Source organism: Phoenix dactylifera, chromosome 1, assembly GCF_051530095.1.
Source record: "Phoenix dactylifera cultivar Ajwa chromosome 1, Ajwa_hap1_PhDact_Kaust_v1.1, whole genome shotgun sequence".
In the NCBI taxonomy this organism is placed as follows: Eukaryota; Viridiplantae; Streptophyta; class Magnoliopsida; order Arecales; family Arecaceae; genus Phoenix; species Phoenix dactylifera.
Genome location: NC_143190.1, coordinates 66,902,677 through 66,916,162, shown reverse-complemented (window position 1 = coordinate 66,916,162; position 13,486 = coordinate 66,902,677). Strand labels below are relative to the sequence as shown.

Below are 13,486 nucleotides of genomic sequence, written 5' to 3'. Positions count from 1 at the left end.
CCTTCGGAATCCTTTTAGCGGTAATCGGGGTCCTCCTTCTTTATTTGGGATCGAGAGGTCCTTTCTTCCCGAGCTCCGTCAAAACGATTCAGAGCGAACTCTAACCCTAAAAGGCTCCTTAAACCCTAATCCATGGATGCGAAGGATATCCTCGGTCTCCCGAAGAATTCTTTTCCGGCAGCCCAGGAGAAGAAGCCTCGCCCCCCGAAGGATTCCCAAAGGAAGCCCGATGGCGTCTCCCGAGAGGTACTTCTCCTTCCCCAATCTCTTCTTTGCCCCAACACCGCGTCCTCTTCTCCTCCCGGGTGTTATCCCTCTTCTAGTCGGTTTATTTGTCGTCGTCTTGCCGTTCTGGATTCTAGGTTTACGCTCTTACGGGAGGAATGGCGCCTCTCATGCCCTCCATCGAGGTCTCACACTTGAAGAAGCGGCCCAATTCGGAGAAAGAGAAGGTAAGAGTGTTTCTTAACCTCCTAATGGATTCCGTTTGTTTTCATCGCTAGGGTTTCGTAGCAAGAACCTGTCCTCTAGGAAATGTGCAGATTTTTTTGGTTTACTGGTTGAAGTTGCACAGTAGATTTCGGTTCCTTTTGCTATATCACTGACTAGATATGGCTAATAGCAGAAAATACAGCCGAATAAGGTGTTATTTCTCCGTGGTAACAGCTTAATAATTTTCCTAAACCCTTTGGAAGGTAGTCAATTGCATTGAGTTACTGCAAAGTGAGGAAAAAGATGTGAAGAAGAATCCCATTTTCATTTCAAGAGGATGAAGAGAACTGAAACTCACTGAACACTTCACAAAAACATAATGAAAGCCTCCATTATTTATATCAATGAATTTGACTTATCGAGACCCAAACTTTCCTCTATTATCCCCTCTCCGACTGGCTGGCTGCATGAGGGATATTGGATGCTCATATATATTTGAATGACCCAAGAATTACGAGATAGTAATATAGAAGCAACAACACTTTGCCTTAATGGAAAGCATTTTAGTTCCTCATTGCACTATGCCAAATTTTCATCTTAAGCTTCATTTTCAATCTTCTCCCCATCAACCCTTTTACCCTAGGTTTCATCAGCTACAATATGGTAATTTTAAGCACTATTACATGAAATAACTATGTAAGTTAGTTACGTGAGAGCAATTAAATTTATTTTGAACTTTGAAGAAACACCTGGGTCAAACTATCAAGCAATAATTAGGCCATCTAGAGAACATTGTGAGGCCTTGGCTAAATAGACTTACCATGTGGTTTTGCAAATTAGCACGAAGCTTCTGCCAAGTGCCTGAGATCTGAAAAAAGAATCAGAAGCATCAAAATTCTCATTTCAATGCATGACGTGGAACAAAGAAGAAAGTGTGAATGACCCAAGAAGAAACACAATCCTTCATGGTGCTTTTAGTTTGACTTATGGGCCTAATTGTCCTGGTGTCCTCCTAAGAAAAGCTTTTCCTATTCTTGGCTGTGCTAAGGTGGATATAGATGATCACTTTATGAGAAACAGAGCATGGAATGAGAAAGAAGTTCTTGCTGGTAGATGGTTCATCCAAGCTAAGAAGATGATGAAAACAAAAATAACCAGAGACATTGAACTTTGCTTTAGTGTGAAGCCAATTTGCATATGTTTTTAGTTCTAGGCATGCACATCATCAAGTTTTTGAACGTAGTTTGTGTATCTTCTTTTTCTTTTTATGGTCCACGCTAAGACTCACATAGATCATAGCTGGGACTCATACAGTGGCATGATTAATTTTTTGCTCTACCAAGTGGGATTTGTTTTTAGGTCAATCTGATCAGCTAGAATTGATTGTAACCTGTGGGGTCTTTTCTAAGGCTCTAGCTGGATCTTGTCACCATCTTTGTTTTTATGGAAACATGTATGACAGGAAACTCAAGATATTAAAAATGCAACACATGTGTGGCTGCTCGATTTCCCACTTATTATGCTTTTATGGCAAGTTCCAAGAGTTGAACTTTGCTATTTGGGTGTCTTTTCTTTTGTTCCGACTGTTGTAATTGTAGTAGAACTAGATCAGAGCACTACTCTAATTCTGTTGACTTTGTTACTATTTTCTAAAATCAAACTTATATACAACCTGTGCAGATCACATGGCAGTGGCTTTCATTTACATCATCTGCAAGAACAGATAACTTGCAACTTTATCATTGGGTTTGTTCTCATGTCTTCTTCAACACAACCATAATGATATTTGGTTTATAGAGTTCCACCTTAAAATGCTGCAATCAATTCTCTTATTTTTTTTGAAACATTATATTATTCAGGTCAGGGTTGTAAATGGTGTTCCACCAACTGGTGATTACTCATTTGCTAAGTACAACAAGGTAAGAGCGGAAACTTAACTCAGTGCTATATTGCATACTAGCAATGGTATTTTTCTCTTTTCTTTCTATTGTTTCACTATTAATTGGCTATGCCTCAGTCCTTCCAGTTGAGGAATAATATGCATTTCTTATTGCTACATGGATGCAGTCTGTGGACGTTCTTAGGTATACGGATGAGGAATATGAAAAGCACTTGATTGATCCTGTAGGTACTAGGTACCATAGAATATGCAATTTTTAATCTTTGTTTCTGTCTATTTTGCAATGCAATTTATGGATGCACATACAAGTATATCACTGCAACGATTTTTTGAGACCTGATATTTCTTGATTACTTGTTATATTATTTATACATGTATTGCTAAGGTTTTCCTAACATTTTGTTGACTTAGTATGTTATATATAACTGAAATACTTTATCAAGCGAGTGAAGATCAATTCTGTGATATTAGCGGATGTTGATTTTGTCTAAATTCTCATCATATGCAATTGTTTATATTGCTGTACAGCCAACACATTATTTGCAGTCTGCAGGTATGATAGTGCCTGCATTTAATAAAGAAGATACCTATTCAACAGTCAGCAAATATTTTTAAATTTTTCACCCACATGGCACACATATGAGTCTATTTCGTAAACTCTGTTACCTAAAAGCTGACTTGCCCTCAATGATCAATAAATGGGGAAATTTACTGAGCGTGTCATAGAGAAACATTTTAGAGTTCTCTAGTATCATGCACATTGAGAGTTTGGTGCATGGGAACCATTCATCAAAGGTCTTCATTGATGACAGTATAAGCAAGCTGCTTGGTTTCCAACTGGTATTTCTCCGACTTCGTGGATTATGTTAGTCCACCTCAGTGCTAAGTTTTATTGTTAACCAGTTCTATTTGTTTGCATATCACATAGCTGTTAGTGTTAAATGTTGGCAATGTCAACAATACGCTGCATATGTGGTGTGCGAGCCGTAGGGTGTATGGGAAATTGGAAGGTTGGCTTTAGGCTGGATACCAGCAATTTAGTATACAGTTATAATTCATTTTTCCTGCAGTATCTTTTATCTGTTGATCTGGCTTAGGTCTGGGTTGATGCTCATCAGTTGCAAAACCTATTCTATTATACAGCAGTAACCTGTTTATGTTTATTTTTTAGCTGTGGAGTCTTTTGATTCGATGCCAAATCTAACTTCATGTTTTTTGTCTTATAACTATTTCTTTTGATCTTGCTCGATATCCTGAACTTCAGATTTAGTGGATTTTGTGTTCTTTTTTTAGCCTGATTTATTGTGGAGATCATCTACACCAATAGTTATTCTTGTTAGGAGTGATTGATTATCAAATACCCCCTTGACCCACACTCTGTTGTGAAGAATGTACAACTTAGGGAGTAGCTTATGGATATATCATCTTGTTTTGCGGTGAAGAAACTTATTCTGCATCAAGACCTTGCATTGTACAGCATTGTTAAGTCCATATTTGCTGCATAGAATGCTCATCTATTTTTCAGGAAATAGAAATTTTCAGTATGAATGAACTCTTAACAGTTAAATCTATGGAGCTCAGATGGTTTCTCAATCTTTTTTATCTTGTTCCGTTGTTTGTGTGACTGTTGCTACTTATGAAACTATGTCTTTGGGGTTTGTAATGCTTGCTTGCTTGACCACTTATGTAAGGCTTGGTTCAGAGCAAGCATTCTCATATCCTATGGAAAAATGTGTTAATTAAGCTGTTGAAATCTGAATGGTATTGATGAGAAGAATATGGTGGAATTAGGCTAAACTGTGGAGAAGAATCAGATTTTTTCTGATCTTACTTTTCATCAAAGCTCCTTATTTTTATAAACCAATGACATAACTTGATCCATCTGTGGCTGTTTACAGTACATATATCTATTTGATGGTTGGTCATATTAAAACTCTCGCCATAAGCTATTTTTAGTCAAGATGTTGGATGATTCATTATCTGTGCATTGCATGTATGCATACATGCATATGTATGCATGCATAGAGTGGTATTTAGTCGAAGATGAAGATAAGGATTCATTTTCCTGAGGAAGAATTATATGCGAGGAAATGCTCAAATTGTCCAAACCTTCTATTGTATACATTACATTTATGTTTTATTCCAAATTAATCCATTCTTGATATAAAACTCTGATATAAAATCTGCATACATGACTTTGTTGAAATATTGTGGATCTTTAGCAAGGTTTTAAATATTGGTGGGACAATAGTCCCACTGTTCTGAGTGTCGGGACAAGATGAGCCGGGAAATGGATAGGGTTGGGACAAGATGTTCACCACCCCGAGTGTCAAGACCCAAGGCATCTTGTTCCACGGAAAAGTGGGACAGCCCTGCCTGACGGTATTTTGAACCTTGCTTTTTAACATTTGTTGACAGGATATTTTGCAATATTTGTTGACACGCTTGTACTCGCTTTTCACTTTTTCCATGAATGTTAATATACCAATTTTCTTGTTATATAATCTGAAAGCATTTAGCAGCTGCATGCTTTACTGTATTAGGGATCTGATTTGATGTGATTTGAATTAGATGTGGACTAAGGAAGAAACAGATCAGTTATTTGATCTCTGCGAAAGATTTGATCTTCGCTTCATAGTGATAGCTGATAGGTTTCCATCATCTCGGAGTGTGGAGGAACTTAAGAGTCGCTATTATTCCGGTATTCTTTTGCCTCTTTAAAGTTAATCAAGGAGTTTGTTAAGACAATTTTCTGTTTCCTTGATAAGATTTCTTGTAACAATGATATTGGAGATTATCTAGTCATGCTCTATTTTTCAGGTCATTTGGATATTATCATTTCTGTAAAATTTAAACCTGTATGTGAAAGCCTCATGCAAAATCACTCTTAGGTGATATTTGTGAACAATGATGAAAAAATCATAGATATCCATAACCCATGTTGAAACAAATTCAGACATCCATAAATCATATAGAAACAAATTCAGACATTGGTTGCTAATCTGAAACTTGGTAGTGTGTTATCTCTATTTCTTTGCCATAAATTACCATCAAACTCTGGAAAAACAAACTATCCTTAACCTAAAAAAAAAGCTGCTTTGATGATAGGCCTATTTGAAGCTTAACATGCTTGGTAATTCAAAAATTGTGGATATATTAAAAAAATCAGATAAACTTTCCTGTAATAAAATGAATTCTGAATGACGAAAAAATAAGTGATGCAAACAATTTATTCTTCTACGGTAAAAGTGCATGGTTATTCTTACCCAGGGCATTGGGCATTTTCTTGCAATCACTGGTGATGGCTTTCTTTCTGCATCTGCATTGACACATACAGATGGGGACAAATGCTGCTAGCAACAGATGAAAATAGTTTTCTCTTCTTTTTTCGGAAAAATGCTGCCATCTAGAGTTTCTGGCAAACCAGATGCACATGTGTGTCTATATATTTAACGGAAATCATCTCAAACTGTAATTATAACAAGACTATAAATCAAGAAAGCTCAATTTGTGCAACAAAGAAGATCAAATATAAGAGTATAATCAATAAAGGGGGTTTTTATTCTTATAATCATGCATCGGCAAGAGATTAATTTTTAGATTTGAAAGTAGAAATTTTTGAAGGGTTTGTAACTTTGTATGATTCCCATCTATAACCATCTTCAACTCTATGATTATTGTGCGGAATTGGTGCTTGACTATGTTATTTTATTTGAAATGTGATAAGTTAAGGGTTTAATATGTTTTGTCTGCTTGCAGTGAACCGGGCACTTTTAATTGCTAGAGCACCCTCTCCTTCTGATGTTTCTGGACATCCACTAGTTAAGGTTTGGTCTTGTTATCAAACTTGCTTGTATACTAGGGCCTCTAACATATGATGTGTACAACTACAACCTAATTTCTTTCCTTTTGAATTCCTCATCCTTCTTTAGGAACCTTACAACATGGTTCATGAGATTGAAAGGAAACGTGCGTTGTCTGCTGTGCTCTCTCAAACAAAACAGCAGGAGCGCAGAGATGCTGAGGTAAATGTATTGTTTTGCAGCGTTAGCACTTCTATAATAATGTTCATGTTGGTGGTTAATGATTATTTCAGACCACTTGTTTTTTTTTTTATTTTTTTACCTTAGTTTTTTAACAGGTGCTTCTCCAATCTGACAGCATTAACTATTTTTTTCTTGTGTCAGATCCTTGCCGAAGCTAAACGTATAATGGAGTCACGCATGGCTAGTAAAGTGAGTATGCAATTGATAAACAGCACCTGTCAAGTTATTCTTCTTGCTGCTTGTTACTTAAGGGTCTCTATTACATGTACAGGTGGAAGCTAAATCTTTTGTATTTTTTTTTTTTGATTTTTGATTGATCAAATTGGTTAGATCCATAGTGCAAGTAAGTTATCCAAGGGCAGCTGTAGTATGTCAACAAGGTTCCATATACATATTCTGTCCTATCATCTTATACTGTCCATCAGTTTGAGAACAAAGCTTCAAGTTGAACATAATGACTTTGATTGTCCACTATGCATTTGATCCTGCTGTCTCTTGATGGTTTCCGGGAACCAAGCCCTGCTTCTTTTCTACTATATTTTTTTCTCCACTCTCCTTGGCAAAATATTGACTTTTCCATGTCATCAAAAGTTCAAAGCTATTCAAGTATGTGGTTTTCAGGTGGGGCTAACACCAAGGCTAAGTGTGATACCATGATTTGGGTGTTAATAGATTTCAGTAGCTTCATAGGTAGGTATAGTTCTGATGCATTATCAATTTTCTTCTCCCATCTTCATATTCTTTCTGCATTTTCTCTTCATTGTTTTCATTTTTCTTACCACAAACATTAGGGATTCATCACTACAGCTGATTCTTCATGCAGTATACCATATCAAACTCTTATTAACTTGCTAGTTATTCTGGTTTTTATTCCTATCTTTTTTAAATTATGCCCACAACCTCATATCGTTAGTCTCCATTCTTCTTTTCTAAAAGATATTTATCTAGTTCTTTGACAGATAATATACTCTAATCTCTAAGATTATAAGAGTAATTTTTTGAGAATTTTTAAGTAATTTACTGTGCTCTTAAGGCTTTCATATGTTTTCCTTTGATTGTAACTGCAGAGTGCTGAAGATGCCGAGATGCCAGTTAACCCAACTGGTAACGAAACTGAGAAGGCTACTGCACCTGCTGAATCTGTATCACCATCCACTAACATCCATCCATCGTCTTCAACTGCTGCACCTGCGACAGCCACAACAGAGAGTGCTTCAACTCCAGCTTCACTCCGGATGGTAGATCCCATATTTTATTTTTATTTTTTACAACTTTATTGATTTGCTGTAGTTTTACCTTGTCATCACCTTTCGCTTTTACTGGTGATTTAAGATTATGCTTGACACATTTGGTTTCTCTTGTTTGGCATGCATGATTGCGATAAACAAGGCTAGTAATCATCTGCACTTGTATCCATTTCGATCCCTGTGAAATTTGAATGCTGCACATATCTGTATCTAGTTTATTTTTGTTTAGTCTTGCAATTTTTGGGCCCAAAATCCATATGGTTTGTTATTTTATATGCATATCTTCGTTGTCTAGGTTTTTACTGGATGCAGATAAAAACCTGAACTCTAATCACTTGAAACATTTAAGGGCTTGTTTGGATAATTCTACAGAATTAGGCTGAAGATCCTATAGGAATTGGGCCTGTTGTCTCATCTAGCTTCCATTTTCTAAGAACATATCCAAACCTAGCTTGGATCCTAGCCTTTGGGCTGCAGGAAGATAAAAAAAAACCTATTTCACAACATTTGGGTTGGGTGGAGTGTGGTTGATACAGGACCATGCTTAAGTTGACAGCCCAATCCATGAATTTTACAGAATTTTCAGCCCAATCCTGTAGGAATAGCCAAACAGGTTCATAAATGTTATGACAGATAAATTTGTAGCATGTCATGCAAGTGAGGTTTGGTGCTTATAGGTGGTTGGCTAGATGAAAGAAGCTGCTATTAGCACGAGTGATTTCTGTTCATGCCCTAGCCCTACATTGTTTTTGTCATTTCTTGTCCTTAACTCCTAAGATGCATGCTTGACATTCCTCTCTGTTATAAATTTATTTGACGGTTAAACCAACATAAAACTTCTTTCTAACCGAAAGCTTAGGGTTGAAACAGATGCAGAGTGACATCAGAAAAAAAAATTATATGTTCACATCTAATTTGGAGCGAATCTCTAGACTCTTCTATAACTTCCTTTTTCTAGAATTTTCTCTATAAAAGATACATGGCTATGCTGTCGATTGCTGTAATTATTCTTTGTTCATTATTCGTTGAACAATCAAGTATAAGAGGACCTTTTCAACAAAAAGTCAAGAATATTAAGCATACCCTTGAGTTATACACTGACTAAGGTAAATTCTCATAGGCATTGTAATTAAGCTACCTTCTGTTGTGGATTTGTGTCATGCAATGTGGTATTCTGCCCTGTTGTATGATTTGATTGCATTAGATGGGTTATGTAATATCGATGTACCAAGTCCATATTTTTTTTAAATAATAATTATAGGAGGCACAATATCTTAACCTAACGGATCTTTAGTTATACCTATCCAAGAAATTTCTTTTAATGCAACCATGCCATACAAATGTTATACTGGGATAAGTATCTTCTCAAATCTTTTTTTTTTATAATCTTAATGCACCTGCCTAGTTAGTAGTTGTATATGCATCCACATTTCTTCGGTTATGATTGTAACTAATATGAAAATTTTCAGCTTCGCGTATACTTGAGAACCCATGTACTTGACCAAATGGTGCAAGCAGCAAGCTCAACTGCTGGTCTCAGGACTATCAAAAGGGTTGACCAGACTTTACAAGATCTTGGGGTTTGCTTCTTCCTCACTTGCAGTGCTTAGAGTTATGCAGCAGCCATTAGTACCAATTGTGAAAATATACATCAGATAATATGGATACAGCAATAGTTCCAATTTTCTATGTAATAGTAGATAATTTCTTTTTTCCTTTTTCAGTTGCTAGCCCTGGGTCTATTATGTACAAAGTTTAAATGCATTTTGTTGTAAAATTACTTTTACATTATGTTGGATACAACATCTGTAGCAAAGCCACTTTCAGCTTGCTGCTATTAGCTTATGATGATCCAACTTCTCTTCAGGTTCATGTGAAACCGAAGGTCCCAACAAAAGCAGTTTGTGCAGAACATCTTGAATTGCGAAAAGAAATACTTACATTGCTCAACCTACAGAAACAGGTTCCTACTTTTACTACAATTTATGTCATGTTCAGACGATGGCTGCATTTGTTTGTTTTATTCTGTATCTAAGATTTACATTCATCTGTTATATTAATCAATAATAGCAATCTTGTTGCACATGCATGCATTTTGTATCTAAGATTTACATACTTACATGCACACTTATCTTCATATGCATGTGTGAATAACAATGCATGTTTTCATGCATATTTATCTGTCAAAGTGCATCTCTCTCTCTCTCTCTCTGTGTGTGTGTGTGTGTGTGCATGCATGTGTGTGGAGGTCATGCACATGCTGATGGTCTAAGGTGTATGAATACCATATATCATCACATTTTAGAGCCACTAGTCCAAAAGTACAAGGCAAAGAATTGTATAGATCTAACTCATTGTTTCTCTTGAACCCTCCCCTTGTCATGTTTGTTGATACTCTTCATAATGTGACCTTTAAATTCTCTCCGTACAGCTCCAAAATAAAGAGGCAGAAGCTTCGGCAAATCGTGATAGTTCATATGCTGAAGCACCAAGCACTCCTAAGGTAAATATACTTGTCATGGCCATGTAACAATTTATCAGTTTGTGTGAAAAAATGTCAGCCATATTACAAATCACTCACGGTCACCATGTAGACTAGTTTTTTTATATACGGGTTTCAGATTTTAAGTATTGCCACCTTGTGTTCATGGAACCGGGTCCGTTTACAGGTGAATGGTGAATGGGCATATGATAGTTAAATACCAAATCATAAAAAAAGGGCAGCCTTTTTTGATATAAAAAATATGTTTCACACCAGTGATCTCCCGGTCACGATGGAGAAAACTTATCATTGCACCAAAGCTCATCTTCTACCAAATTGTAATATCATTAAATAAATGTACATGCTTACTCTGGGGGAGTGCGGGTGAAAATTGCATTCTGGTTTCCACTGAATTTGATGGTTTAATTATCAAACTGTGGGCAGCGTTCTTACCGCGCGGACGTTGACCGGCCATTCGTCCCTGATTCTGTTGGTTTTGGAGGTAATATTAAAAAAGCTGTTAGCTTTTTCTCATAATGACTCCATTCAGTTTGTAATAATGAGAAGGAGGGCAGCTTGTGACAAATATCATCTGATTGGGTTTTCAGGTGAGAGAGCGGCTAAAAGGGACCACAAACGCAAGGTCTGCCATTTCGCTCTGCAATTTCTTTTGGTTCTCTCTAATTCTGAAAGTTCATATTCTTATCTCTATAGGTGTTATGACTTTTCCAGGCACCTGGAAGATTTATTGATGCACCACCATCGCCACCGCAATCCAAGAGGCCCCGGAAGTTGAAGGCTTCTGATTGATGACGTCAAGAGATGTGTCTGCACTCTCATCTTCACAACAATCCCATGGTCTAGGTAATTTTATGCTCTTCATGCAATCCGGTCTCCACAAAGTCTTCTGTAATGATCTAACTTATAGCAGCAGAGCATTAGTTAAGCTCTTTCTATTAGCCTTCTGGTGGTTACTTCTTTAGCTTCATGTACTCTACATTCATATCTGATATTTTCACTGTTTTTCTTCCCCCCTCCCTCCCTTCCGCTGTTGCTATGTAAGGATAAAAAGCTGAAAGAAGCAGCATCGGTCTAAAAAGTACCCACCTACAGCTCTTGCAATTCTCGTGCATCAGATTGTAGCATACTGAACGTCTTCCGTTTGCTGGGTGCAAAAATTGGCGAAGAAAGTTTCAGGGATCCTTTTTCATGTTTACGCCTCTCTCTCTATATATATCTGAAAGATAAAATATATCTGGTGGTTTCTTCACAGTTCCTTTTAACTAGAATACGTTATTGCGGTATTTGTTTGGCGACCGTGCTTCATGTCTCCAGTCAAAAAAGAAATTCTTCTTTATTGATCCAAATTTCATGCCACGTCACTCTATATGCATGACAGGGTGCCAACCGGTCCAACCCACTCCACAACGTTGGCTCCTTGCTGTAGGCTTGCGGTCCGACGATGTAATGTGTGCCTTTTATCTTAATATTATTGCATATTGAAAGATTTTTTCGAGCCGAGCCCGATGGAATTTGGGTGGACTTCGGGCCCTTTTAAGCAGACTTAGGCCCGGCCCAGCCCTACCTAGATCCACCTGGCCCAGCGCGGACGACCGATTCGCCCCTTCGGGCCTCTCATCGATTCACTGCTGGACTCAGGCTGCTCACCTGGTTGGCTCAGCCCTTCGTCCATCTCCTCAGTCGAGCCGCCCACAACCGTCTTCTCCGGCGACTTTTGTCTAGCCACCTTGGCTTTTGTCAACCTTCCAAGTTCGTTGGAGATACATACAGTCGTGACCCTCCTTCTCCATCGCCTGGAGCCACGACCACCGGTGCCAAGTCCTTACTGTTGCTCGTCTTGGTCGACTTCATCTTCCCACTCCCCCCTCTGGGAGCCCCGATGCCAGTTCATGGGAGCCAAGGTCCATGGATCAATGGCTCCTCCGATTCCCTTGGTGCCTTCCCTTTGTTTGGGTGTTGAGCGCTGCTTCTCGCTCCCACCTCCATTCCTATCGTCGCTGGGGAAGAAAACACACAGGCCGCCTTCCCGTGACCGATACGGCTGCATCATAAAGACCTTCCTCTCCAATCCCTCCTTAGCTCCCTTCATAAAGATCCCCGGTTTTAGAGGAATTCTTATATCGAGCTCCACTTTCACCCTTGCAAAGCCCCTCTTTCTCCCTTGGTCAGTGCCTGTGTCCAAAGCCAAAGGTTTCCTAGCCGTCGCTGCAATTTGGAGTAGTGTCTCCTTTGCCCAGAAGTCCAACGACAGTCGTGGGAGGTGCAACCAAACTACCACCCGTCCAGTACCATCGGAGTCGGTAATGAAATTCGGCCTCCAGCGTTCCATTGTGAAGTGCTAACCGGCCACTAAGCACGATCCTCTCAACAACATTTCCTCCCGATTTTTCTCACAGGCGAAGCGGACCACCAGTACCTCATCAGCCATGATAACGACCTCAATATTATAGTCTAGGTTCCCCATCCGTCGCAGCTCCCGCCCTACCCACTTCGCCAGCACCTTCCGCCCCACGCTCTGCATAAACACAGAGGTACTCCGCCACTCCTTCTTGGTCATCTCCAACATCTCCTCTGGGACCTCCAGGACCTCCGTGATGTGATTCTGTAAAGCTCCCAGCTCCCGCTCCGAGATTTGGTGGCGAGTCCATCTCCTCTGACGAGCCCCTAGCCCCTAGCCACCGCCAGCTCCCGCTCTGAGATTTGGTGCCCCAGCCCATCGGATTTCCCTACCTCCCCCTCTCTTGAGCACCCGTGTCGGCCATTGATCCCCAACAACCGTTCCTAAACAGGGGAGTCGGGACTTCGTCCGTCAACGGCCCGCCTGCGACACCGAAGCGGGATCTCCCTCCTCGGGGAGATGGGTTCCGCTTGGTCGAAGGAGCCCACAGGTGCAGCAAAAGTTCGCTGCCACCCCTTGTGGCGGCGGACACGTCCACGCTGGGGCATGTGGAGGAAGGAGATGGCCGGCAGTCTGGGGCAAACACCATATCTCGGCGGGGGCTGGCAAGAGCGGCGTCGGTTGCGGCGGAGTTGTTGGCGGCGGTGACCGGTAAGCCGGCGGCAGGTGAAGCTGGGCCGACGATGTCGGCGGAAGCGGGGGAAGCTGGCGAACATGAGGAGGTGAGCCGAGTCGATGAGGGAAGCACCATCCTCACGGTGAGCTCAGTGGGAGGGGACAGTGACAAGGCGTGCCGGTTGGCATGCCAACACAGTAACAGGACCTGTGCTGGGGGCTTTCTCTCTTCCGATTCGGCTCTAGTGGGTAGCATGGCTGATGGCCCAGGTAGGAAGGATATGGTACACCATGGTGATGGCCATGAGGAAGGATCACAGCATAATCGGGTTATGAATTCAGAGG

The 13,486-nt window shown here is 39.9% G+C and overlaps 1 protein-coding gene across 4 annotated transcripts; it reads left to right on the top strand.

The window, feature by feature from the left end:
* Window positions 1–11,410, top strand: LOC103720534 (myb-like transcription factor family protein). 4 transcript variants are annotated; one of them, XR_001880167.5, is made up of 17 exons: window positions 1–246; window positions 363–452; window positions 2,113–2,178; window positions 2,292–2,351; window positions 2,500–2,556; window positions 4,904–5,033; window positions 6,092–6,159; window positions 6,265–6,357; window positions 6,520–6,567; window positions 7,446–7,616; window positions 9,095–9,205; window positions 9,493–9,588; window positions 10,057–10,128; window positions 10,552–10,609; window positions 10,716–10,750; window positions 10,840–10,971; window positions 11,180–11,410. XR_001880167.5 is itself a non-coding variant. In XM_017846031.5 (16 exons), exons 1-16 carry the CDS (start codon window positions 133–135, stop codon window positions 10,915–10,917), a joined length of 1,347 nt encoding a protein of 448 aa, XP_017701520.3. In that variant the 5' UTR covers window positions 1–132; the 3' UTR covers window positions 10,918–11,138. The 4 variants fall into 4 exon arrangements, 1 of the variants encoding a protein (XP_017701520.3); XR_001880166.5 differs by having other exon boundaries at window positions 11,171–11,410; XR_001880168.5 differs by lacking the exon at window positions 2,500–2,556 and having other exon boundaries at window positions 11,171–11,410.
* The last annotated feature ends 2,076 nt before the right edge of the window (window positions 11,411–13,486 follow it).

Excerpts from the sequence above, each read along its gene's own strand:
- LOC103720534 (XM_017846031.5), top strand. The coding sequence starts at position 133 with ATGGATGCGAAGGATATCCTCGGTCTCCCGAAGAATTCTTTTCCGGCA. Across the intron at positions 6,358-6,519 it reads AGGAGCGCAGAGATGCTGAG|ATCCTTGCCGAAGCTAAACG; the intron begins GTAAATGTATTG and ends TTCTTGTGTCAG. Across the intron at positions 6,568-7,445 it reads AGTCACGCATGGCTAGTAAA|AGTGCTGAAGATGCCGAGAT; the intron begins GTGAGTATGCAA and ends TTGTAACTGCAG.